The sequence below is a fragment of the Pan troglodytes genome, chromosome 1 (genome assembly GCF_028858775.2).
Source record: "Pan troglodytes isolate AG18354 chromosome 1, NHGRI_mPanTro3-v2.0_pri, whole genome shotgun sequence".
In the NCBI taxonomy this organism is placed as follows: Eukaryota; Metazoa; Chordata; class Mammalia; order Primates; family Hominidae; genus Pan; species Pan troglodytes.
Genome location: NC_072398.2, coordinates 99429185 through 99454534, shown reverse-complemented (window position 1 = coordinate 99454534; position 25350 = coordinate 99429185). Strand labels below are relative to the sequence as shown.

The 25350-nt window shown below is 41.5% G+C and overlaps 2 protein-coding genes across 3 annotated transcripts; one reads left to right on the top strand and one right to left on the bottom strand.

Annotated features, from left to right (window-relative positions):
• Positions 1 to 14366: 14366 nt before the first annotated feature.
• FCGR1A (Fc gamma receptor Ia) lies at positions 14367 to 23340 on the top strand. Of its 2 annotated transcripts, none has more exons than XM_009430080.5 (6): positions 14367 to 14477; positions 14873 to 14893; positions 15703 to 15960; positions 20062 to 20313; positions 21731 to 22015; positions 22905 to 23340. In XM_009430080.5, the coding sequence occupies exons 1-6, from the start codon at positions 14447 to 14449 to the stop codon at positions 23180 to 23182; spliced, it is 1125 nt and encodes a 374-aa protein (XP_009428355.1). In that variant the 5' UTR covers positions 14367 to 14446; the 3' UTR covers positions 23183 to 23340. The 2 variants fall into 2 exon arrangements, with proteins under 2 accessions (XP_009428355.1, XP_001165641.1); XM_001165641.6 differs by having other exon boundaries at positions 14368 to 14477; positions 15706 to 15960.
• Positions 23341 to 24103: 763 nt separating this feature from the next.
• On the bottom strand, positions 24104 to 25287 carry LOC107973675 (uncharacterized). Its single transcript, XM_063808469.1, is given in 4 exon segments — positions 24104 to 24565; positions 24568 to 24981; positions 25103 to 25179; positions 25256 to 25287. Coding segments are annotated over 4 exon segments (894 nt in total). The 3' UTR covers positions 24104 to 24194.
• Between the last annotated feature and the right edge of the window lie 63 nt (positions 25288 to 25350).

Here is a 25350-nt window from a genome sequence, read left to right as displayed (position 1 = left end):
TGTACAAGACACACAGATACAGAAACTGCCAGGAGAGACTCTGATAACTTCCATACTTCTAATTTTGCCTATAAGCTGTCTTCAGGATACACAAATACTGAGGGAAGAGAAGATGCTAAATGTAAATAATATACATTTATTTATGTATTCATTATCAAGCATATGTTATCTGAATGTCTTTGTAAAGCAATATACAAATAGAATAGGAACGTGATATATTTACTTCCCCAGTTGTGGTGTAAGCATCCTCTAAAAATGCTTACACCACAATTGGGGAAGTAAATATATCATGTATATAACGAATAGACTATAAAAAAGAACACATGGGGCAGGTACGACGGCTCATACCTGTAATCCAGAACTTTGGGAGGCCAAGGCAGATGGATCACTTGAGGTCAGGAGTTTGAGACTAGCCTGGCCAATGTGGTGAAACCCCATCTCTATTAAAAATACAAAAATTAGCCGAGCGTGGTGGCACAGGCCTGTAATCCCAGCTACTTGGGAGGCTGAGGTGGAGGATCCCCTGAACCTGGGAGGTGGAGGTTGCTGTGAACTGAGATCACACCACTGCCCTCCAGTCTGGGTGACAGAGTGAGACTCCATCTCAAAAAAAAAAAAAAAGAAAAAAAGAAATGAAAAAGCAGGAACACATGATAGGGTAGTCTGAGCTCTGTACAAATAGGAACAGTAACATAGACAAGGAGTAATTAGAGTAGGCTGAAAAAAAATCAAAAGATCTTCTTGAAAAAGATCCTGAAAAAATTTATGAAACTGAGTTGACTAAGGGAATAAGGAAGCACGTGAGTAAATACAGCAACATTACCTAAATTCCCTTTCCATCATCTCTCTGTCATCTTCTCCCACCTCTCCTAACCAACCCACAGGGATTTAAAAACATCATTGAATTTTTATCTAAATCTAATGGAGGATGGACAGGAAGAGAATTACTGATTACTCTCAGTCACGATTCATCCTAGCAGCAATTATTTGTAATTTAACTGAAATAAGTCCATTTGACTGAAGAGACAGCTTGGAAATCACTAAAATGAGAAAGGAGATGTTTTAGAGAGTATGACTTCTATAAGTGAATGAAAGAGAAATCACCCTTAAACTCACTGGTTTGGGGAAGTGAAGTTCCCACAAATGTGACACACAGGAAATTGCCTTTCCACATGTGAGTTTTCTGAACTGAACCAACTGCCATCGATTTGCACTAGTAAGACAGTATTCCTAACCAAAGCAGGGAAAACAATGATATGATCCCAAGAAGTCCTTGCACTCCCAGACTTCTAGTCTCATCTGTTTAATTTGACATTGTAGGGACCAAGAAAAAGCTTCCCCTTCTATCCTCTGAAAGTTTGCTGAAAATGGACTATAGACAAATTAATAGGAGAAAAAGCCATACAAAATGTATTTAACATGTATAGCTCAGGGGAATTAAAGGAGGATGATTACCCAACAACCCAGTAAGGTCCAAATGGTTATACACCCTTTCTCATAGAGAAAGGGGAGATGAAGGGTGTAGCAGTAAATGGTTTTCAGGGGGAATGAATGAACCCAAAGAACAGTGATCTGGGACAAAGTTCCTCTGAGCTCTGGGGTCAGTGGCCAGAAGGTGAAGGACAGAACTTTACTGTGAACAAAGATTGTTTTATTATGCAGATAAAGCCTCTCAGGTACTCTCTCTGAGCTGCCCTTGGAAGTCTGTCAGGGCAAGGTGAGGACTCCTAGTTTCTTCTCTTGTGGTTAATCTTTCCTGGTTATTTCATGAGATTCCTAGGGAGGGAGTTTTAAGACAATTGCATTTCTATTTTATTTTATTTTATTTTATTTTATTATTTTATTTTATTTTATTTTATTTTATTTTATTTTATTTTTTGAGATGGAGTCTTGCTCTGTCACCCAGGCTGGAGTGCAGTGGCACAATCTCAGCTCACTGCAACCTCTGCCTCCCGTGTTTAAGCAATTCTCCTGCCTCAGCCTCCTGAGTAGCTGGGACTACAGGTGCATGCCACCACACTCAGCTAATTTTTTGTATTTCTAATAGAGATGAGGTTTCGTCATGTTGGCCAGGCTGGTCTTGAACTCCTGGCCTCAAGTGATCCTCCTGCCTCAGCCTCCCAAAGTGCTAGGATTACAGGCGTTAGCCACCGTGCCCAGCAATTCTTTTGGAAAGAATCTTTCTTAGTCAGCTGAGGAAATTCCATAGAGAGTCCCTGCTAGTGCTTCAGGAAAGTAAGAGGATGGGGGTGAGGTGTAGGTAAGGGTGAGGAGAGGTCAGAGAGAGATACCTTGAGGCTGCTTCTTTAGTTCAGCATGTCAAAGTGCCATATTTTGGGGTATTGTTTTCTGAGCCCCAGCAGCATCAAAGGTCATAGTTCCTGAAACTGCAGAGACAGCACTGAAGACTGCCATGTAGGAAACAGGATGTCTCTAAAGTGAAAAGAGCCAGGACTTGGATCTAGAAGTGAGTAGTAGAATGGGAAAGAATCTAGTCGTAACTTAGAAACCACCTCAGTCCTTCCTGGGTTAGCATTTGTCATCGTTTACTTAGGCTGCTGCTGAAGGGATTTGATTCAAGCCTCTGTGACTCAGCAGTGGGCACAAGCATTGCTATCCCCCTTTTTTCTAGGAAAATGTTCAAAAGAAAACCTTGACACAAACTACGCATTAACCCTATATTACAACATCTTCATAGAGTCAGGTGAGAAGAAGGGAGGCCAGAGGATCCAGTCTTGAATGCTAACGGTATTTTAAACAAGGTCTTTATTGAGTTCTACCTTAGTATGGTAAATTATAGTTGTAAGGAGAATGGTCTCCCCTTTGTCCCTTTTGACTACAAGAAGCCGGTGCTCACCCTCTGAAAAGTCAGAAGATGTACAACATCTGCTATTCCTACCAAATGCTAAGCCACTATGAGGATATAATGCTTTATTTTTATTTATTTATTTATTTAGAGACAGAGTCTCACTCTGTCACCCAGGCTGGAATGCAGTGGTGCAATCATGGCTCACTGCAGCCTCAAACTCCTGGGCACAAGTGATCCTCCTGCCTCAGCCTCCCAAGTAGCTGGGATTATAGGCATGAGCCACCAGGCTCAGCAATGCTTATGTTTTTTTGTGCGTGTGTGAGACAGAGTCACCCAGGCTGAAGTGTAGTGGCACAATCTCAGCTCACTGCAACCTCTGCCTCCCGGGTTCAAGCAATTCTCCTGCCTCAGCCTCCCAAGTAGCTGGGACTACAGGCACACAACACCACGCCTGGCTAATTTTTGTATTTTTTTAGTAGAGACGGGATTTCACCATATTGGCTGGTCTTGAACTTCTGACCTTGTGATCCACCCGCCTTGGCCTCCCAAAGTGCTGGGATTACAGGCGTAAGCCACCGTGCCCAGCCAACAATGCTTTATTTCTTGACTCTCTTTCTACACCCCTACTGCAAAAGACTAATTTTCCCAAAAGAGGACCTGATTTTGACTGAATTTTAGCCTCTTCCTCTTCCACATGATAAAGCTGCTAATTGCCTGAGAGAAGACTGCTGAGTTACAGTGTAGAGGGAAGCATACTCAGGGACAATTAGCAACAATTCTGTTTCTGTTAAACCTTATAATTCTTATATCACTACTGCACAGAACTAGACATGGAGCTAGTTTATGTCTCACTGTACCATTTACTAATTTTTTGACCCTGATGAAGTAACTTAACCTCTTGTAGCTTTATCTCATGTACAAAATTGAGACAACAGTAAGATGTTCTCATCTAAGTAAAATGTTGAAATGTTGGAGTGTTCCAGGCTTGTTTAGATAGATGGAAAACACACACACACTCATTCGCTCTCTCTCTCTCTCTCTGTTACTCTGTCTTTCCAATAAGTCTTGTTTTCACTTCTTAAGAATCAGCCTAGAGGTGACTGGAGGAACAGAAACTAAGTTGTGGTGACAAAGAACAAGACTATGAGTAAGGATCACTATTACCCTTACAGACTGGATAAAACCCTAAGAAACAAAATGATTGTGCAAAACCTTTCAGGCCAGGCGCAGCTGCTCATACTTGTAATCCCAGCACTTTGGGAGGCCAAGGTGGGAGGATCACTTGAGCCCAAGAATTCAATGCCAGCCTGGGCAACATTAGAAGACCTTGACTCTACAAAAAATATAAAAATTACCCAAGCCTGGTAGTGCATGCCTGTAGTCCCAGCCACTCAGGAGGTGGGACGATCGCTTGAGCACGGGAGGTCAAGACTGCAGCGAGCCATGATCATGCCACTGCACTCCAGCCTGAGAGACAAAGCAAGACCCTGTCTCAAAAAAATTCTTTTCAAGGAATAGAACCACTGCACATGCTCCTCCTTATCCCCCAAAGTGTAAGATTTTCATGCAAATAGCTATCTCCCAGGACTTACATTAGTAAGGTATCTGGATATAAAAATCAGTGCTCCCTAAATCAGCTGTGTTTCCATTATATCAAAAATAAACTTTTAGAAATTACCATTTGAATTAACAAAGATACACACACACACACACACACACACACACACACACACGCACACACCTAGAAAGAAATCCCGTAAGATTTGTGCAGGGCATTTATGAAGAAAACTGTGCAATTTATGGGAAGTTATTAAGAAAGACCACATAATTTAATAGATACATTAAGTTTATGGTTTAGAAGACTCAATGTCATTAAGTACAAATTTTCTTCAAATTTGTTTACATATTCAATGTAAATCATCTAAATCCCAACAAATACTAAGAAAGCTGACTTGATTCAATGTGTACATTAATGAGCAAAAATCCAAGAATAACTATGAAAATCCTGAGATGATTAAGGAGATGTGCACTACCATATATAAGAATGTATTATAAAGCTATAATACTAAGACAATGTGGTATTGAGACAAAGATAAGCAAATTGCTGGTCAAATAGCCTAAGCTCTAAAAACACATATATATGAAACTTTGTGATAGAATTGTCAGTTCATATCAGAAACAGGATGATTAGGTCTTTTAAATGGTACTGACACAACTGCTTATACATAAGGGAAAAAAAGAAATTAGATACCTGCTTCACATCACCTACAGACATGGATTTAAGACTTAATTGTAAAAAGCAAAACTTTAATACTTTTAGAAGAAAATACTTTGGAATCAGCAAAGATTTCATAAGCAAGACAAAAATACTAATCGTAAAATAAAATACTGACAAATTAAACCTCATCAAAATTAAGAACTTTTGTACATGAAAAGACAACATAAAGAAAGTCAGGAGATGAGTTGCCAATCAGAAAAAAATAATTTCAACAGAAGTAAGCCATGAGGGTTTGTATCAGACTAAATTTTTAAACCTTTATAAACCAATAAGAAATAGACAAAAGTGCACACTATGAACAAAATAAAAGCCACAAACAGATATTTCATGGAAGAAACTGCATAAATGGTAAATTAACATATGAAAAAGGACTCAACCTCATCAGTAATCAGGGAAATCTAAATTAAGACTACCATAGAGTACTATTTTATAACTACAAAAATGGAAATGGGGACTAAGAAGTCTTCTTACATTATATAAACCAAAAATAAAATTGTAAGACCCCCCAAGCATCTTAATGGACCCCTCCTCTTGGCCAAGGGCATTCCAAAGTTAACCTGAAAAACTAGTTCAGGCCATGATGGGAAGGGGGAGCTGAACATGCCTCATCATACCCTCCTCCCTTTTGGAATTACTGGTAGAACAGACTCTAAGTCTGATTAAAAAAAAAAAAAAAAAAAAAAAAAACATTTACAATCTATTCTCTCTGAAGTCTGCTGCCTGGATACCTGGAGGCTTCATCTGAATGACAAAACCTTGGTCTCCACAACCCCTTATCACAAGCCAGATATTCCTTTCTATTGATAATAACGAATTGCCAATCAGAAAATCTTTGAATCTGCCTATGACTTGGAAGCCACCCCACCCCTGCCTGCTGCTTCCAGTTGTCCTGCCTTTCCAAACTGAACCAATGTACATTTTACATGTATTGATTGATGTCTTATGTCTCTGTAAAATGCATAAAACCAAGCTGCATCCTGACCACCTTGAGTACATGTTCTCAGGATCTCCTGAGGGCTGTGTCACAGGCCATTGGTCACTCATATTTGGCTCAGGATAAATCTCTTCAAATATTTCACAGAGTTTGACTTTTTTGTTGACAAATACTAAGTGTTGACAAGGGATTTAGTGACATAGAAATCCTTATATCCTATTAATGACAGGGCAAAGTAGTATAGCCATGTAGAAATTAACTTGGCATCATCTTATAAAATTAAAAATTTACACATCTATAACACCTTATTTTTCTTTCAGTACCTTTTAAAGATGTTGTTGCTACATTGTCTTCTCACTTGCATTATTTCCAACAAGAAATCTGATGTTTTCTTTGTGCCTCTGTGTGTAGCATGTCTTTTTATCTCCGATCACTTTTGAGATTTTCTCTTCACTAACTTTCAGTAATTTGATTATTAAATCCTTATGCTGTTTTCTTCATGGTTTTTGTTGTTTGGGGGGTGTTTTTATTTGTTTTTGTGCTTAGGGTTCATTGAGAATCTTGGATTTATAAATTTATAGTGTAGGGGAGAAAAAATAATTTTTCTTCTACCCTTCTGAGTTCTCAGCTGGGACTTTTATAACAAGACAGATTAACAAGAGAAAAGCAGATAATCAGGGAAAAATGAGTAACTCTCAAAGAGGTGGCCTAGAATTTTGGCTTATGTAGCATCTTCAACTAAAAGAAAGAAAGAAGGGTGTTGGGAAAGCAAGCTATGGGAAAGTGTTCAGGAAAATCAAACAAGAGTAAGGTTTATTATGCAGATTTAAATTGGTGCCTTCTCCATTGATAAGAGCCTTTTGTGATTTAGTCCTCCTTCTTTTCCCAGCCCAGAGAGGGAGATAGCCTTAGAAATGGAGATTTCTTTTAAAAATGTAAATTTCCCTTACAGAAGGGTAACTTCCACTGTGTTTTTAGAATTCTCCTGTGTCTACTGTTTCTCAAAATAATCAGCTCAAAATAATCCTTATGCCAAAAAGTCATATTTTAGGGTGGCACATGCCTGTCTCCTACAAGTTTTCATCAAGTTTGAAAACTTTTTGGTCATTCTTTGTTCAAATATTTTTTCTATCTGTTACCAGGAAGGGGTCCCAATCCAGACTCCTAGAGAGGGTTCTTGGATCTCATGCAAGGAAGAAGTTGGAGTGAGTCCATAGAGTAAAGTGAAAGCAAGTTTATTTAAGAAAGTAAAGAAATAAAGAATGACTACTCCATAGGCAGACCAGCCCCAAGGGTTACTGGTTGGCTATTTTTGTGGTTATTTCTTGATTATATGCTAAACAAGGGGTGGATTATTATTCCTTTCCAGGAAAGGGGGGGCAATTCCAGGAACTGACAGTTCCTCCTCTTTTTAGACCATATAGTGTAATTTCCTGACGTTGCCATGGCACTTGTAAACTGTCATGGTGCTGGTGGGAGTGTCTTTTAACATGCTAATGGATTATAATTAGCATATAATGAGCAGTGAGGACGATCAAAGGTCACTTTCATCACCATCTTGGTTTTAGTGGCTTTTGGCCAGCTTCTTTACCATATCCTTTTATCAGCAAGGTCTTTGTGACCTGTTCCTTGTGCTGACCTCCTATCTCATCCTGTGACTAAGAATGCCTTAACCTCCTGGGAATGCAGCCCAGTAGGTCTCAGCCTTATTTCACCCAGCCCCTATTCAAGATGGAGTTGCTCTGGTTCAAACGCCTCTGACATATCCACCTTCCTCTTTTTTCAAGGACTCCAATTGTAACGCTAAAGATTTTTGCCTTAGCCAGACCAAAGAATTGGTGTGGCGGCTGCCCGTGGCGATGGAAACACGGACCAAGAGAAAAAAAGCTGTAGGCTTTATTGAGCAGAGTGACAGTACAAAGCTTTTCAGCGTGGAAGGGGTTTCGAGCGGGTAGTCAGAGGTCGATGATGCAGTTGCTTTTGAAACTCTTTAAGGTGGGAAATACGTGTAGAGGGAAGATGTTACCAGAGCGAGAAACAAAGGCAGTAAATTATTTTGTGACATGTCTTAGATTTTGAGGAAAACCAGAATTGTAACTTAGGTTTTATTTATTTTATGACCTTGCAGCAGCATGGCAAAGGAAACGATCTTACAGGACTTTATAAAGTATGTTTACAAGGAATTGGAATTGGGAGTATAGATAAATTTCGCTGGTCATAGAAAAACAGGCATTTAATATTCCTTTTAGTTTTAGGGGAGGGGGAAGGGAGAGAGGGAGAGAGGACACAGGGAAGCTTACAGCAAAATTTTTGCTGTTTATAGCTTTTTTGGGGAAGAAAACACATGCACAAATCCTGGTGTTAGGAATATTTTAAGTATATATCTTTAATATCTTTAATATTCATTCAGGACCGAAGTAAGTTCTGATGCAGAAAATGAGTGAGTTTTACAGCTTTCTGAGCCCCTGTTTGACTCAGGAAGCCCAGCTGGCCCCCTCCTTTCAAAATTACACATATATTAGGCCACTTGAAGTTGTCCCACACCTCACTGATGCTCTTTTCATTTTTTTTTTTAACCCTCTGTTTCATTTTGGATTGTTTCTATTGCTCTGTCTTTGCATTCATTAATCTTGTTTTCTGTGGTCTAATGTGCTCTCAATCCCATCCAGCATACTGGTTTTCATCTCTAGAAGTTGGATTTTAGTGTTTTTCTATTTTCCATGTCTTAATTGAGGTAAGACCCTTCTGGGTTCTCTATCACATGCCTTGTGAATTGCGCTCTCCTTTTTTGGGAACTGGCACTATTTCCAGCCCTGTGTGAGTGTTGGGTACTGTACTAGCTAATGCTTTCAAGTGGTTCTTTCCTGGGGTAGTTTTTTCACACACATGCACCTGTGAAATTAAAAAAAAAAAAGAAGAAGAAACTTTTTATCTGAGGAATGTGAGCCCCTTTAAATTATCAGGCTCGGAGAGGCATTGGAATGAAACTGCAGTCACATCACTCCCCCTTGAGTGATTATCTTGTAAAGCCACTTGCTATACGGGCTCCAGACTAACTGATGCCAAGCAGCCATAAAATACCATATGCTGGACACCACGACTCATATCCTATAGTTCAACAGTGTATAACCAATAACTAATCAATGTCATCTCTGTAAGCCAATGAAAATTTCTATCAAAGAACTTTGTATCCACCCACTTCTTCTTACCTTTGCCTTTAAAAACCTGCTTGTAACAAAAGCTGATTGAGCACTCCGTGAGTTAACTTGGAAGTGTGTACTGGGCAGCTGTGCTCACTTTGGCTCAAGTAAACTCTTTAAATTATATCTTGTGCTTCAGCCCCTTCCTTCTAGATCAGCACACTGATTACTACTCTGCTGAATACTTGGTGGGGACCCTCAGCAGATCTCTGGAATTCTCTCTGTGTGCAGCTTTTTCATTTCCATTTCTTGGATCCATGAGCTCTAGCCACCTTGGTGTCTCCAGACTCAGCTCTGTCTCCTCAATTCTGGGACTCCACTGGGACCTGCCTGAGTTCCCCTGTACCACAGCCTGGAGACCCTCTCAATGCAGTAGGTGAGGCAATTGCAGGGCTCATCTTTTTTCTCCGTATCTCTCAGGGGTGACCGTCTTTTGTTGCCTGATGTCCACAGTTTCAAAAAAACATTGTTTCATGTATTTTGTTCTTTTGTTTAATTTTGTTTAGTTTAATTTTGTTTCAGGTGAGAGGATAAATCCAGTCTCTGCTACTCCATCTTGGCTGGAAATCTGGTATATCATTAATAATATTCTTGTTGTTAATTTGGGTTGTAGGTTTATAAATGTTCATTTTCTTATTTTGCATCATTAACCATATACACATATATATCACACATTTTTTCATTTGCGTAAAATATTAGTCAACTTTTTTAAGTTCTAAAAGAAAGTGAAGAGTCCTGGGGCGGAACAAGGGCAAAGAAGTAGGAAGAGTCTGTGGCCAACCTCTTAACTCATGTACCTTTCTGACCCCTCTACCTCTTCTACCTAGAGCCCTCCATCTCAGCCAGCTCCCCCTGTCCTTGTCACCATGACTCTGAAGGTGCCTTTCTGACACACCAAGATGGTCAAGGAAAAATGGTGCTGGGTTAGGTGACAGGGAAGATCATGATCTTTCATACCTTATGATCTGACAAGCCACTGTAGCCTCTTACATTTATATACTAAGTGAGGGTCTTTCAGAATAGCGCTTCAGTGTCTGCACCTGACTCACACTATTAGGCAGTTAAAAGCTGGGGAATGAGCTCATGTGAAGAGTTTTTCCATTTCAGATGATAGCTATTTTTAGGAACACAAGCTACATAAATGTTTTAACCCTTTTCCCATCCTTTTCCTCTTGCTGCTGTGATACAGGAAGAAAATCAAAATGGAGTGACCTTGCTATCTGGGGAAAGATGAAAACTGCATATGCAAAAGCAAACAGACTGAGATTTATAACGAGTTGATCTCTTAAAAGCTTAGGAAAGAATCTCAAGGGCACATAGGAAAATAAGCAAAGGGCTTGATAGACATATTCATGACAACACAAGAAGGTGAAGTCGGGAAGAGGAAATGGACAAGGTCATCCCAAATTGAAATAACTTATAAAAGATAAATTATAATATCTCCAGAAATTAACTGTAAACATTCCTATAAAATCATAGATGATAATTTTTTAAAATAAAAGATTGAGTAGTAAGAATAACTAAGAATAAAAAATTAATGAGTTCCTAGTGGAAACTTAAAATTGAACCACTGGGGGACTTTCTATAATGAATGGCAGTTGAAGAAAAAAATCGGGTAAACTTTATATGAATATTTGAGAAACACCTCAAGCATTAGCAACTACATAAAAGTTATACATTTCACCTGTCCAAGAGCTGTTACAACAGTATACAAAACATATTAAGCAAAATTGTACTATAGACAATTACTTATATGCAATTCTTTACTTAAAATTTAGCAGATACATTTGAATAGTTTCTAAAACACATGATCATCAAAGAAGGAATTGAGTAGGAAATAAAGCATTACTGTTTTTTACTCATAAAGAGATGAAAATAAAATAAATTATTGGTCAATTCTTTATGAGATTTAAATTATCTTAGCATTTATTTGTTTGTTTTTGAGACAGGGTCTTGCTCTGTCACTCAGGCTACAGTGCAGTGACACAATCACAGTGCACTGCAGCCTTAACCTCCCAGACTCAAGCAATCCTCCTGCCTCAGCCTCCCAAGTAGCTGGGACCACAGGCATGAACTACCATGCCCAGCTAATTCTTTTTATTTTTAGTAGAGACAGGATCTCACTACATTACCCAGGTCAGTTTCAAATTCCTGGGCTCAAGCAATCCACACACCTTGGCCTCCCAAAGTGTTGGGATTACAGGCATGAGCCACTGCACCCAGCCTATCTCATCTTTTAAAAAAAAACATATCAAATAATTGTTCATAAATCATTTTCTGTAGTAGAGAGCAATTTTTCTTAAAATTGGCAAATAAGATTTTGCATCTACCTTTGAGAAAATTGTATTTGTAAAGTGATTTTAAAAGAATGAAGCCTATGAGTATGATGGCATTATAAAAGTATCAGTGGCCAGGCGCAGTGGCTCATGCCTGTAATCCCAGCACTTTGGGAGGCTGAGGCAGGCGGATCACAAGGTCAAGAGATTGAGACCATCTTGGCCAACATGGTAAAACCCCGTCTCTACTAGAGATACAAAAATTAACTGGGCATGGTGGTGTGCACCTGTGATCCCAGCTACTGGGCAGGCTGAGGCAGGAGAATTGCTTGAACCTGGGAGGTGGAGGTTGCAGTGAGCCAAGATCATGCCACTGCACTCCAGCCTGGGTGACAGAGCGAGACTCCATCTCAAAAAAAAAAAAAAGTATTAATATATGGAAATACAAATGTCATATATAGATGTAAATTCTCCTAATTGTTCTTCTGAGCATCATGATTTTTTTCCATGAATTTTTATTTTAAGTTCCAGGGTACATGTGCGGGATGTGCAGTTTGATTACATAGGTAAACGTGTGCCATAGTGATTTGCTGCACAGATCAACCCATCACCTAGGTATTAAGCAAAGCATTTATTAGCTCTTCTACCTGACATTCTCCCTCCCCCAACCCCACCCGACTGGCCACAGTATGTGTTGTTCCCCCACCATGTGTTCGTGTCTTCTCATCGTTCAGCTCCCACTTATAAGTGAGAACAGAGCATCATGATTTTCATTGCCCATCAAATGCTAGAAGACTACTCTGCTTTTGTTACTATGTTTGCCCCATTTTTCTAGCTCTTCTTACATGAATTTAAACCTACATCAATGGCTATTTCCTCAACATTTGGAAACAACAATACTTATTAGAAAGAAAGTATTTTATCCTTCCAGGCTATAGATCTTACATTCCTCTTACACAACAATCCTAATTCCCTCATGTTATCCTGATCAATGAAATGATTTCACTTATTTTTCAAAGAAGTAGCTATTTTACTACAAAGCAGGAATCGCAAGGCATGGGGTGGGCACTGTTATACTCCATCAGTGAGTATGTAAAGGAAATCAAACTGTCTGATTTTGAATCCTGCTTCTATTTTTTACAACCTTGGACAAATTACTGATTTCCTCTTTCACTAGGTTTATCATTTGTAAAATGGAGATACTAGTGTCTACTCATGGATTATTGTGAGGCTTAAATAAGAAAACATGTATCAAGCATATTTGTCTGGCATGTAATAAGCACTCTAAAATTTATGCAGTAATGAGGATAATGATCATAGACAATCTGATAGCATCTTATCCAAAGGAAAAAATGCGCATTTCCTTTGAGTAAGCACTACTGATTCTAGGAATGTGTCCTAAGGAAAAAATAAGTCAAATGTTTAAAGGTAGTCACAAGACTATTTTGGTAGTAAGCAGTCTTTTTTACTGGTCACACAGTAAAAAATTAGAAATAACCTACATGTTCATGAAGAGAAGTTGGTGAAATAAATTATGGTACATGCATACAGTAGAAAACTTTGGAGACAAAATAGTAAAATAGTTACAGATATAGGCTTTGAATATAAATTTTAACAAGCTGAGGCTTCTCTCGTCTCTTCAGAACACCCTGAGTTCTTCCCGGCCTTTCTTCCTTGCTTTTCATTTGTGTCAGTCAGCTCTTGCTCGTATAGCAATCTTCAAATCTCAGTAGCATATAAAGGTAAGCATTTAGTTCTCACTTACAAGTTTGCAGGGCAGGTGAGGCAGCTCTGCCTCAAGCCACAATGTCTAGGACAGCTCTGTTTCGCACTGTGGCTGACTAGCTAAAAAATGTTCTTGTCTCAGCAATCACAGGAGAACAAGAGGGTGAGAGATAATGTGTGAAGCTTCCTAAGTGCTAAGTTTGAAATTAGCACCATGTCATTTCCATTCACATTTCGCTGGCCAATGAAAGTCTCATGATGAGCCACAGTCAAGAGTCAGAGACGTACCCTCATGAGGCTGTGGAGAGAGTGTAGATTCAGGGAGCGGTGAGAAACTGGGGCCAGTACACCAATCTACAGCATGATTTGTCATCATTTTTCATTCTCTGCTAGTAAGATTGCCAAAGTCTCTCTGCACTCATTGAATTCATCCTAGTTTCCATTTAGCTCTCTTTCTCTCTTACCACAATACCTAAAAATCTTTTTATGGGGTTACAACTCTGTCTCAGGAGCCACCTCAGTTTGGTGGCACAGAGCTCCCCACTTGTACTCTGAAACTCTTTTCTTGAAGATATTGCTATCCATGTGCATGAGTTATTTTTCTTCTCCATAGCATCTACATTAAACAATTAATTACCTTGGATTTAGCCAAAATAAACACTCCAAATTCATGATGTCTTTCAGGAAGAGAGTTTGTTTTCTTTTTTAACCAAAATGGGAGATTGATCCTGTCTGTGTCCCCTAGAGGAGCAGAGGCTGGTTTGTATTAGGGCAGCTCTTGTAGATGAGTAACTTTTCCCATGGCCTCATAGAGGCTGATATAGAAACTTCTGGATTCAAATGATTGTTTGGAGGCATTAGCCAGGCATTGAACCAATTATAAAGAGTGAGGTTTTGCCATATTCTAACCCTAAGAAACAGAAATGGTAGAGGGTAAAAATAGAATAGAATGTCAATACAACTTTAGCCTTTTCCCTGGATTCTGAGAGTTCATAACCTGAAAATCAGAGATTCAAACTGGGAGAGATGGGCTAACAGGTATGAGCATGGGAAAAGTATGTTTCAAGAATTTGAGATGTATTTCCCAGAAAAGGAACATGATGAAAATGGTCAGAAAAGGCAATTTCCTTCCTCTTTTCTAATTTGGCTCTGGAGCCACCAGCAGAACCTCTTCAATATCTTGCATGTTACAGATTTCACTGCTCCCACCAGCTTGGAGACAACATGTGGTTCTTGACAACTCTGCTCCTTTGGGGTAAGTTGGACTCAGAGGGGACAGTTAGAAGGGTACAGGCTGTGGCTGTTGTGAGTCAAGAGTTTTGTCTTCCTGTGGTAACTCTGGGTAGAACTCATGAGTATGAAGCAACTTGTATCTGTGCTTCCATGGTTTATTAGAGCTTATTTTATGAAAAGGATGGGAAGGGCAACCCTGAGGTAGCATTAAGCCTGGACGCACCGCAGTGAAGTTTCCTTGATAACCACCTGTAGCTTGTTCAGTTCTGTTAGTACTGGATTTTGAGAAAGAGAAATAGAAACTCAAGAGATCTGAGTTGATCCCTCAGAGTCTACATTAATTCTGTCTCCCCAATTCTCTCTTCCTCATTATTTTCCTTGGACCAACTGATATCTTTATTCTCTGATCTCTTGCAGTTCCAGTTGACGGGCAAGTGGGTGAGTGATCTCTAACTCAGCTTCTCCTTCTATGCCACTTTCCTACTTCCAAAGGATGGGTCCTATTAACCTGCAAAAGAGCATATAGGGAAAGCAGAGAAAGAAGAAAGATTTATAAATTATGTAAAATCTCCCATATTCAGAGCATGATTTTCATAAAAACTATGATTTGTAAGCTTTCTTTCTAAAGTTTTCTGAATGAGCTCTTTCCTCTGAACGAAATGCCTGAATGTATATATAACAGCAGGAAAGGGCCAGAATTGCACAAACACTAAAGTAGTCTGCTGACACTGAAGTAGTCTGCTGGGTTTCCCAACATCCCGTAAACCAGTCCCCTTTACAAGAAAGCAGAGTGGGTTTTTTCTCCTCAGAAAGAGCCAGGCAAATACTGAAGGCTTCAAAGAGAGGAGTTTAAACCTCCGTTTCCAATGTACAAGCTGCTGAAGCCCTGCAATGTACTCTCAGAGACAGTATAGCTCAGAGGATAAGGAAAACAGCTCCGCTTGGCTTGCCCAAGTCTAAAACCCTGCTTCATTGCTCCCAACAGAAAAACCTACATCAGTAATTTAATCCTCAGGAGCCCCAGATTCCCAACACCCAGATGAGGATTTAATAACAATGAACAGAGGTCTCTGCAGCAGGAGGACACTCTTAAAGGCTGGCTTTTGTAGGTTTCCACTTGCCTATTTTTCAAATAAATCTAAATATGTATTTTTCCCTTGTGCTATCCACAAAAGCCTTACGAGTTGCTCAGAGCCCTCCCCTTTACTCCACTTGATCTTTTTCTTTTTCTTCTTGTAATCTCCAAGTAGACACCACAAAGGCAGTGATCACTTTGCAGCCTCCATGGGTCAGCGTGTTCCAAGAGGAAACCGTAACCTTGCACTGTGAGGTGCTCCATCTGCCTGGGAGCAGCTCCACACAGTGGTTTCTCAATGGCACAGCCACTCAGACCTCGACCCCCAGCTACAGAATCACCTCTGCCAGTGTCAATGACAGTGGTGAATACAGGTGCCAGAGAGGTCTCTCAGGGCGAAGTGACCCCATACAGCTGGAAATCCACAGAGGTAATTATGACTTGGACCAGGAGGGCCGGAAACTACAAGGTCTTCCTCTGCGTTCTCTCCTTTCTGGATGTCAGATGTGTGTGTGTCGATTTATCTGGGTGCAGGTCTCAGCACTATGTACCTACCAGGTGAAACTAAATCAGTATACTCAAAACATCACAGCAGGGTCCTTAAACTGTGTACCAACAGTACCTCAGCTGGGCCAGCTCTAAGTAGGATGTCTAGAGTAAGATTTAGGCCCTAAGATTGTATCATTATTCCAAATGTATGCCTGTACATAGTAAATAATAATAATTCAAACAAATGAGCAATAATGAACAATGAAATATCTTCCTCTCACCCAAAACCCTAGATCTGCAGTCACCTTCCACAGAAACAAAACTGCTTATATATACATATTATGCATATATATGTATATATTAGCATTATTATATATAAACTATATATATATACACACACATATATATAGTTTTAAAGCTGTGGGTGGTAGAACACTTTCTAAGTATTGTCCTATATCTTACTTTTATCACTTAAAATACCTTGAAGTTCTGTTTATATTAATAGAAATCCACTTTAAAATGTCTGCTGCACAGCTGTACCAGAATTAATTTAACCATTCTGCCTATTAGCAAATTTATAAGATGTTTCCACTCTTTTGATTTTACAAGCATTGCTGCAATAATTATCTTTATACATACATTCCAGGGGCACATTTCATAGGGTATCTGTAAGATAATATTCTGGACATGGAATTATTGTCATATTTTAATAAATAGAAGCAGAAAAGCCCACCACCCACTTAAACCTGTAAGGAGTTTCTATTCATCAAGAGATGGAGACTGCAATATTCTTCAGGGAAAAATGCTTCATTCAATATGCAAGACAAAATAACCAAATGTATTATTTAGTTATTCAGAAGTGATGAGTTTAAACTTCTTTAAAAATGATAATGCAAAAGTTAATCCACACTGGAGGCAAAATTGCCTTTATGCAGACATGGTTGCTGTTAGAGGAAATGTGTTTCAGCCAAGGAAATGTTGAGAATGTCTGAGGGAAGGCTTGATGTTCCTCATGTGTCCCTTAGGTCTCTGTAAATAAGTTCTTAGGATGGAGAGGTTAGGGAAGCTGACAGAGCTGTTTCCTTTTTTTTTTTTTTTTTTTTTTTTTTTTGAGACAGAGTCTCACTCCGTTGCCCAGGCTGGAATGCAGTGGTGCGACCTTGGCTCACTGCAACCTCTGACAGAGCTGTTTCAACAAGACACTTTGGGTAATTCAAGCAGAAGTGTTTCATGGTTCAAGTGACAACAAAAGGACTAGGGCTGGGAAGAGTCCATTTTCTTTACCTCTACACAGACTCTAGGACACTCAGCATCAGTGACTTACTGAGAATCATATCTTTTTTACATTACATTTTAATGTGAATTTTCATTGAAATATAACTTATGTACAACAAGCCATAAATGTACGCCACAGTAAATTTTTTCAAAGTAAACAGCATCCAGATCTATTTTAGACATTTCCAGCACCTCAGAAACTCCTTCTTGCCCATTTCTAATCCACCCCTGACACTGACTTCCAGCACCATAGGTTTTTTGCCTATTTTTGAACTTCATATAAAGGGCTACAGTATGGGACAGGATGTACTCTTTTGTGTCTGGTTTATTTTTCTCAACATTATGATTGTGAACTGTATACATGTTGTAAATTGAAGTTCATTTGTTCTTATTACTGTATATTTCATATTTTCCCATTCTGCTGAGGGGCTCGGGTTGCTTCTGGTTTTGACTACTTACAAATAGTAATGCTGTGGATATTTTTGTTTACATGTTTCAAATATTTTCTACCATTACTAATGTTTGACAGTATCTGATGGAGGTATGTTACAATTTCCCACTCTTTTGGATATACAAATGCAAATTAAGCATTTCCCTAATGACTATGATATTGACCATTTTTCACGTTTATTACCTATTTGGGTATCCTTTTTTGTAAGGTCTTTTTGATAATTTTTCTATCGTCTGTCTTTTTCTTACTGACTTACAGGAGTTATTTATATATTCTGGATATAAGTCCTTTTTCAAGTGTCTTAAATATCTTCTCCCACTCTGTGGCTTTTCTTTTCACTATAATATTAAAGTTTTGTTTGTTTTCAATGAACAAGACTTGTTAATTTTACTACAGTACAATACACCAACATTTTTGGTTGGTGCTGTCTATGCCCTATTTTAAAATGTTTTGCCACAGTCAGCCATGGGGAATTCAATTGCAGCTCACTGACTCTTAGTCATTTCAATTTAATCAGTATATGCTAAGACCAAGAAAATGCAGCTGGTTGGTGGACCCGAGCCCTAATCATATGGCTGACACCAAAGTCATGAAGATAGGGGAATGATTGTTGAGTAGGAAATCAGTAATGTCTGCTAAAAGCTGTATCTCGTGAGTTTTGATATGTAATACTACCATTACCATTTAAGTTTAAAAATTCATAAATTTCCATTATACATTATTTTATTCATGAATTACTTAGATGTTTTTTGGAGGGTAGTTTTTTGTTATTGATTTCTAATGTTATAGCACTTTGGTTAGAATTTGTGTTAAACATGGTATCAGTTCATTAGTATTTGTTGAAAATTGCTTTGTGGCCTAGTTCACACTTAATTTTTCTAATATTGCATGTGTGTTTGAAAAGCATATGAATTTTCTTTCTAAAATAGAGCATCCACAAAATCAAGCCTATTAATTGTGTCATTCAAATATTTTCTACCATTACTAGTGTTTGACAGTTTCTGATGGAGATGTGACAGCACTTCCCACTCTTTTGGATATATAAAGCAAAGATGGCAGTGTTTGGGCAGTGCAGTCTTTCAGCATCTGCTGGCTGTGGGTGGGAATAAGGGAGGGAAGAGAATTAATTCTATTTGGAAGCATTATATCAGTATCCATGACTGTAAAATTCATGCTATGTATAGCATAGAAACACCTGCCTTCCATTCTTAGATAAGTTCTGGAGGGGGAAAAGGCACTATTGTCTCTTTTCCGCCTTAGTCTCCTAAGAACCCCATTTTTACTTAGCCAAACCAACTGCCTCTGGAGAAAAGAAAAGTAGTTGAAGCATTTTTGGTTATGTGTAGAGGTGTATGTCGAAAGGAAAAACCCATTGACTTGGAGCTTGTTTTGCTAGTGATATCATTGATCTTACATATGTGAGTATTCATATCAATGTAGTAGGATGTTTATATCTGGATGTTTGCCCTTCTGTGTGTTTGTCTTAGGATGCGTGGTCCTATTAACAAATTTGTCAAGAGTTGGAGTGTATTTGTTTTCTATTGCTGTGTAACAAATTTAGCAACAACATACATTTAAGATCTTCCAGTTTCCATGGGTCAGGACTCCCATCACAGCTTAGCTGAGTGCTCTGCTGAGAGTCTTCCAAGGCTGCAGTTAGGGTGTTGACTTTGCTGTGTTTCTTTTTGCAGCTCTTCCAGGCTCACAAGGTCACTGGCAGAATTCAGTTCTTTGTGGTTGTAGGACTGAGGTTCCTGCTTTCTTGCTGCCCACCAGTGGGGGGCCACTCTCAGCTCCTAGAGGCCCTTGCCTTGTGGCACTCTTGTAGGCCCTCTCCTGGCATGGCAGCTTACCTCTTCAAGTTCAGGAGGAGACTTTCCATCCAGACTGCTAAGATAGAGTCTTACATAATGTAGCAATCCCAAGAGTGACATTTCATCACCCTTGTCATATTCTGTTGGCTAGAAGCAAGTCATAGGTTCCACCCACACTCAAGGGGATTATGCAAGGGAGTGAGTCATTGGGATCATTTTAGAATTCTGCCTACCATGCTGTATGAACTGTTTTTGTTTCAACCAACTTCTGAGATCTGGAAAGGGAAGATAAGAAAGGGCTGTGTACGCAGTTGCCAATAAAGATTGCTTTTCTTTCCACCAAAGCTAAAGATATTTGAGGAACTGGATATAGGCCTGAGATTTAGCAGAGCTCTGAGGCTGGATGTTGCAAGGAGAAAAAATAGGAAGCCCACAGGGCCAAGCTTGGGCCTCCTTGTACCTCCTCCACTGTATACGTACATTTTGGGTTCATATTTTTCAGGCTGGCTACTGCTGCAGGTCTCCAGCAGAGTCTTCACGGAAGGAGAACCTCTGGCCTTGAGGTGTCATGCGTGGAAGGATAAGCCGGTGTACAATGTGCTTTACTATCGAAATGGCAAAGCCTTTAAGTTTTTCCACTGGAATTCTAACCTCACCATTCTGAAAACCAACATAAGTCACAATGGCACCTACCATTGCTCAGGCATGGGAAAGCATCACTACACATCAGCAGGAATATCTGTCACTGTGAAAGGTATTGTATTGGAATAGTCATAGAACTGATAGTCCCTCCCCCTGAGGGACCATCATAAATATTCTAAACTCCTCACTTTAATTTACAAGTGAAGAAACTGGGCTCCAGAGAGGTAAACTGCATTACTAAAGGCCACACCATGACCAGTAGCTGGAACCAGAACTGAGGTCTCTGGGTCCTAGTCCAATACTCTTTCCAGTGTACCGCAACCCCCATCAATAATCACAGGAGCTAATGTCAATGTCAGGGCATAATGGTGATCCATTTCATCCATCATTATTTTAGTTGTAAAGAATACAGACTCACTCTAGGTAGATAGGAGAGTTAGAAAATAATACCATGGAATCTCACGGAAGCCCCATAGAAAGAGAAACCTGGAAAACATGAGGAACGGGTTATACTGTCCATCTACCTCTCAGGGACAAAGCAGCCTCTGTGGTGCCACTTCTTCCTGAGCATCTGCAGGCTAAGCAGTTTGCATATGGCCTTGTTCTGACCCTTTCACGGCCTTTCCTCTTAATACAATCACTAGCAACCTTTCTCTGTCTGAGAAAAAAAAAGTTCACTCCTGTGGGAAAGAAATTATTGTCCCAGATTATCTTTTAAAGTCAGGAACAAAAATAATGAGTCACTGAAATGTGGCGGGCACCTGTAGTCCCAGCTACTCGGGAGGCTGAGGCAGGAGAATAGCATGAACCCGGGAAGCGGAGCTTGCAGTGAGCCGAGATAGCGCCATTGCACTCCAGCCTGGGCAACAGAGCGAGACTACGTCTCAAATAATAATAATGATAATAAAGTCACTGAAATGGCAAGTGTGTGAGTCAGGGTTCACTCCTAGTTGACCACTGCCAAAAGGGCATGGTTATTGACCAGATGACACGGTCATTCAGGGAAGGATGGACCACGTAGAGCAGGGGTTCCCAACCCTTACTGGTCCGTGGCCTGTTAGGAACTGGGCTGCACAGCAGGAGGTGAGCTTCTTCATGAGCCAGCATTACGGCCTGAGCTCCTCCTCCTGTCCAATCAGTGGCGACATTAGATTCTCATAGAAACATGAACCCTATTGTGAATTGTGCGTGCCTGATGATCTGAGGTGGAACAGTTACCTTCGAAAACCGTCCCCACTTCACCCCCCGGCTGTGGAAAAGTTGCCTTCCACAAAATCCATCCCTAGTGCCAAAAAGGTTGGGGACCACTGGTATAGAGGTATCCTCAGTAGGACTCAGCAAGTTGGCAACCCTAATTATGTCTATTAGGACACCCCAAGAATGGCTCTCTGCTGGAAGTAAAAAGGGTTAATGCCTTATGGATGCATTTTCTAGGGCCAGGTTTCCCAAGGGGGTAAAGGGCATGTCTTTTGTGAAAAGGACCTGGATGCTAAACAGGCAACCCTGTCCCCCATCAACTTTCTCCTTAGAGCTATTTCCAGCTCCAGTGCTGAATGCATCTGTGACATCCCCACTCCTGGAGGGGAATCTGGTCACCCTGAGCTGTGAAACAAAGTTGCTCTTGCAGAGGCCTGGTTTGCAGCTTTACTTCTCCTTCTACATGGGCAGCAAGACCCTGCGAGGCAGGAACACATCCTCTGAATACCAAATACTAACTGCTAGAAGAGAAGACTCTGGGTTATACTGGTGCGAGGCTGCCACAGAGGATGGAAATGTCCTTAAGCGCAGCCCTGAGTTGGAGCTTCAAGTGCTTGGTGAGTGAGAATGACGGGAAGCCACTGGCACAGAAGAAGGGACTCCCTTATCTCCCATGGGACTGAGGTTTGTTCAAGGGTTTTTGGCCCAGACAGGAGGGGAAAGTCTCTTCAGGAAAAGCCCACAAGCAGGCCTTTCCATCCTTGATTCACAACATCACTCTTCTCCTCGCAAACTGTTAAATTTCCTTTCCTTTCTTTTTCCTTTGCCTTTCCTTCCTCCATTTCTTTCCTTCATTTTCTCCTCTGTCCTTCTTTTCTTCTCCTTCATTTTATTTTCCCCTCCCTCCCACTCTTCCCTCCACTCCATGACCCCCCCCTTCTCTCTCTCTCCCTGCTTCCCTGCCTCCCTCCTCCTCACCAACAATCTCACCAACAATTTATCAAGTTCTTCCTATCTGTTGTCATACGTCTGGGGACATAAAGACATTTGAGTATAGTTCTTGCTTCAGGGAGCTCACAAGGTGGATTTATCAGACAGTGATTTTGTAAACTGCAAATCACCACCTCCCCAAGTATCTCTATTTAACTGAGGCAGAGGGATTGTGAGCTCTAGAACAAAGTCTCCTTGGGGGGGAAAAAAATTCATCTTCAACCCAAATTCATTTCAAGTATTAAATGGCACAGAGATACCAGTTGTCTCTGGAACTAGGGAGTAAGTCCACTGACAGGGCCCAGCAATTAAGCTCTTCCAAGGAGCCTGTCCCTGTCTATACACCATATAGCCAGTTAGAGCTACCGCCAGTTCCTTCCTGCTCCCTGAAATGACCAGTGCCTCCCTGAGGACAGGCACATCAGGTCTCAGCCAACCTTCCCTTCCAAACATAACTCAGCCAGACCCCTCTGGTCTCTAAATAGTATCTCTTCTCTTTGTCTTTTTCTGTTTCAGGCCTCCAGTTACCAACTCCTGTCTGGTTTCATGTCCTTTTCTATCTGGCAGTGGGAATAATGTTTTTAGTGAACACTGTTCTCTGGGTGACAATACGTAAAGAACTGAAAAGAAAGAAAAAGTGGAATTTAGAAATCTCTTTGGATTCTGGTCATGAGAAGAAGGTAATTTCCAGCCTTCAAGAAGACAGACATTTAGAAGAAGAGCTGAAATGTCAGGAACAAAAAGAACAGCTGCAGGAAGGGATGCACCGGAAGGAGCCCCAGGGGGCCACGTAGCAGCGGCTCAGTGGGTGGCCATCGATCTGGACCGTCCCCTGCCCACTTGCTCCCCGTGAGCACTGCGTACAAACATCCAAAAGTTCAACAACACCAGAACTGTGTGTCTCATGGTATATAACTCTTAAAGCAAATAAATGAACTGACTTCAACTGGGATACATTTGGAAATTTGGTCATCAAAGATGACTTGAAATGAGGCCTACTCTAAAGAATTCTTGAAAAACTTACAAGTCAAGCCTAGCCTGATAATCCTATTACATAGTTTGAAAAATAGTATTTTATTTCTCAGAACAAGGTAAAAAGGTGAGTGGGTGCATATGTACAGAAGATTAAGATAGAGAAACAGACAGAAAGAGACACACACAGCCAGGAGTGGGTAGATTTCAGGGAGACAAGAGGGAATAGTATAGACAATAAGGAAGGAAATAGAACTTACAAATGACTCCTAAGGGACTGTGAGACTGAGAGGGCTCACGCCTCTGTGTTCAGGATACTTAGTTCATGGCTTTTCTCTTTGACTTTACTAAAAGAGAATGTCTCCATACGCGTTCTAGGCATACAAGGGGGTAACATGATGAGAAATGGATGTGTTATTCTTGCCCTCTCTTTTGAGGCTCTCTCATAACCCCTCTATTTCTAGAGACAACAAAAATGCTGCCAGTCCTAGGCCCCTGCCCTGTAGGAAGGCAGAATGTAACTGTTCTTTTTGTTTAACGATTAAGTCCAAATCTCCAAGTGCGGCACTGCAAAGAGACGCTTCAAGTGGGGAGAAGCGGCGATATCATAGAGTCCAGATCTTGCCTCCAGAGATTTGCTTTACCTTCCTGATTTTCTGGTTACTAATTAGCTTCAGGATACGCTGCTCTCATACTTGGGCTGTAGTTTGGAGACAAAATATTTTCCTGCCACTGTGTAACACAGCTGAGGTAAAAACTGAACTATGTAAATGACTCTACTAAAAGTTTAGGGAAAAAAAACAGGAGGAGTATGACACACACAGCAACTTGATTCTAAATTATTTGGTTTGATCCGTAAATGATGGGATGGGGCGTCGCGCTCCGAGCGTGTCCCGCGGCGGGCCCCTGGCGCCACACTGTGACCGCATGTGCATATTGCAGCCTCCGCCCGTATCTGGGGGCCGCAGCCGCCAGCGCCCGGGGACCCAGCTGCGGCGAAAGCTGTCGGGCGCGCGCTTCTCCGCAGCTCCGCGCCCCCGCCAAAACCCAGTGAGAAATTATTTGCATTCCTGGAGCCTGCAGGAGCGAGAAATGAGCTGTAGGAGTCGGTGGGCAGCAACGGCAGCAGGCGGATGGAAGAGAGCAAGGGGTCGCCGTTCGTGTCCCATTCGCCCGAGTTAAGGGGCAGCCCCCCAAAATCCCACGTCATTGTTTCCTCGGGGCCGGCAGGTGTGAAAACCCGGCGGCAGAATGGAAGTTCGGTAGTCTGCGAGGGCCCGCGGCCTCCCCAGGCGCGTAGCTAAGTCCCTCCAACCCCGCCCCGGGCCCGCCTGCTCTCGGGCCCCGGCGCGGCGCCACCTGGCGGCCGTCTGTGGAGGTTGCAGCTGCCGCCAAGCCCCGGGGATGCTGCCGGCCTCAGGTGCGCCCGGCCGAGCCTCCGCGGAGAGGAGGACTGGTAGATCACAGGAAACGGGAGGACGGCGCTGGGCTCCCAGCAGGCGCCCCAGCTTCTTGGCTTGTCGCAATAGCAGCCGGAGGCGGCGGCAGGGAGGGAGCGGGTGGGGAGTGGGAGAGGCCGCCCGCCTCCCCGTCCAGCTCGGAGGACCTCCCAGCTGGTTCCCTCACCGTCAAAAGCAGGAAGGGAGCTGGCTTGGCGGGATCAGCAAGCCAGCGGGCAAGAAGGCTCCAGGCTCCGCAGGGGCCACCCCACATGGACTCGGGAACCGCCGAGCTTCACCCACAAGGGCCCACGGCCCATCCTATCACGGATGAAAAGATTACAGGACTGACAATGAGGCCCTGGAGGGATCTGATGCAGCTGGCGGGGAGAAAGGTGGGTCGGACTTAGAGGGGTGGTGGGGTGGAGGAATATCTTTCTTCTCCCTGGGACCTACCGAGGCTTCACCTGTGAGGGTCTTGGGCCCATCCTTCAATCCGAGAGCTTCCAAGCCAAAGCACAGCTCCCCAGAGTGGACAAGTGGAGCAGAAC

Excerpts from the sequence above, each read along its gene's own strand:
- FCGR1A (XM_009430080.5), top strand. The coding sequence starts at position 14,447 with ATGTGGTTCTTGACAACTCTGCTCCTTTGGG. Across the intron at positions 14,478-14,872 it reads GACAACTCTGCTCCTTTGGG|TTCCAGTTGACGGGCAAGTG; the intron begins GTAAGTTGGACT and ends GATCTCTTGCAG. Across the intron at positions 22,016-22,904 it reads GTTGGAGCTTCAAGTGCTTG|GCCTCCAGTTACCAACTCCT; the intron begins GTGAGTGAGAAT and ends TTTCTGTTTCAG.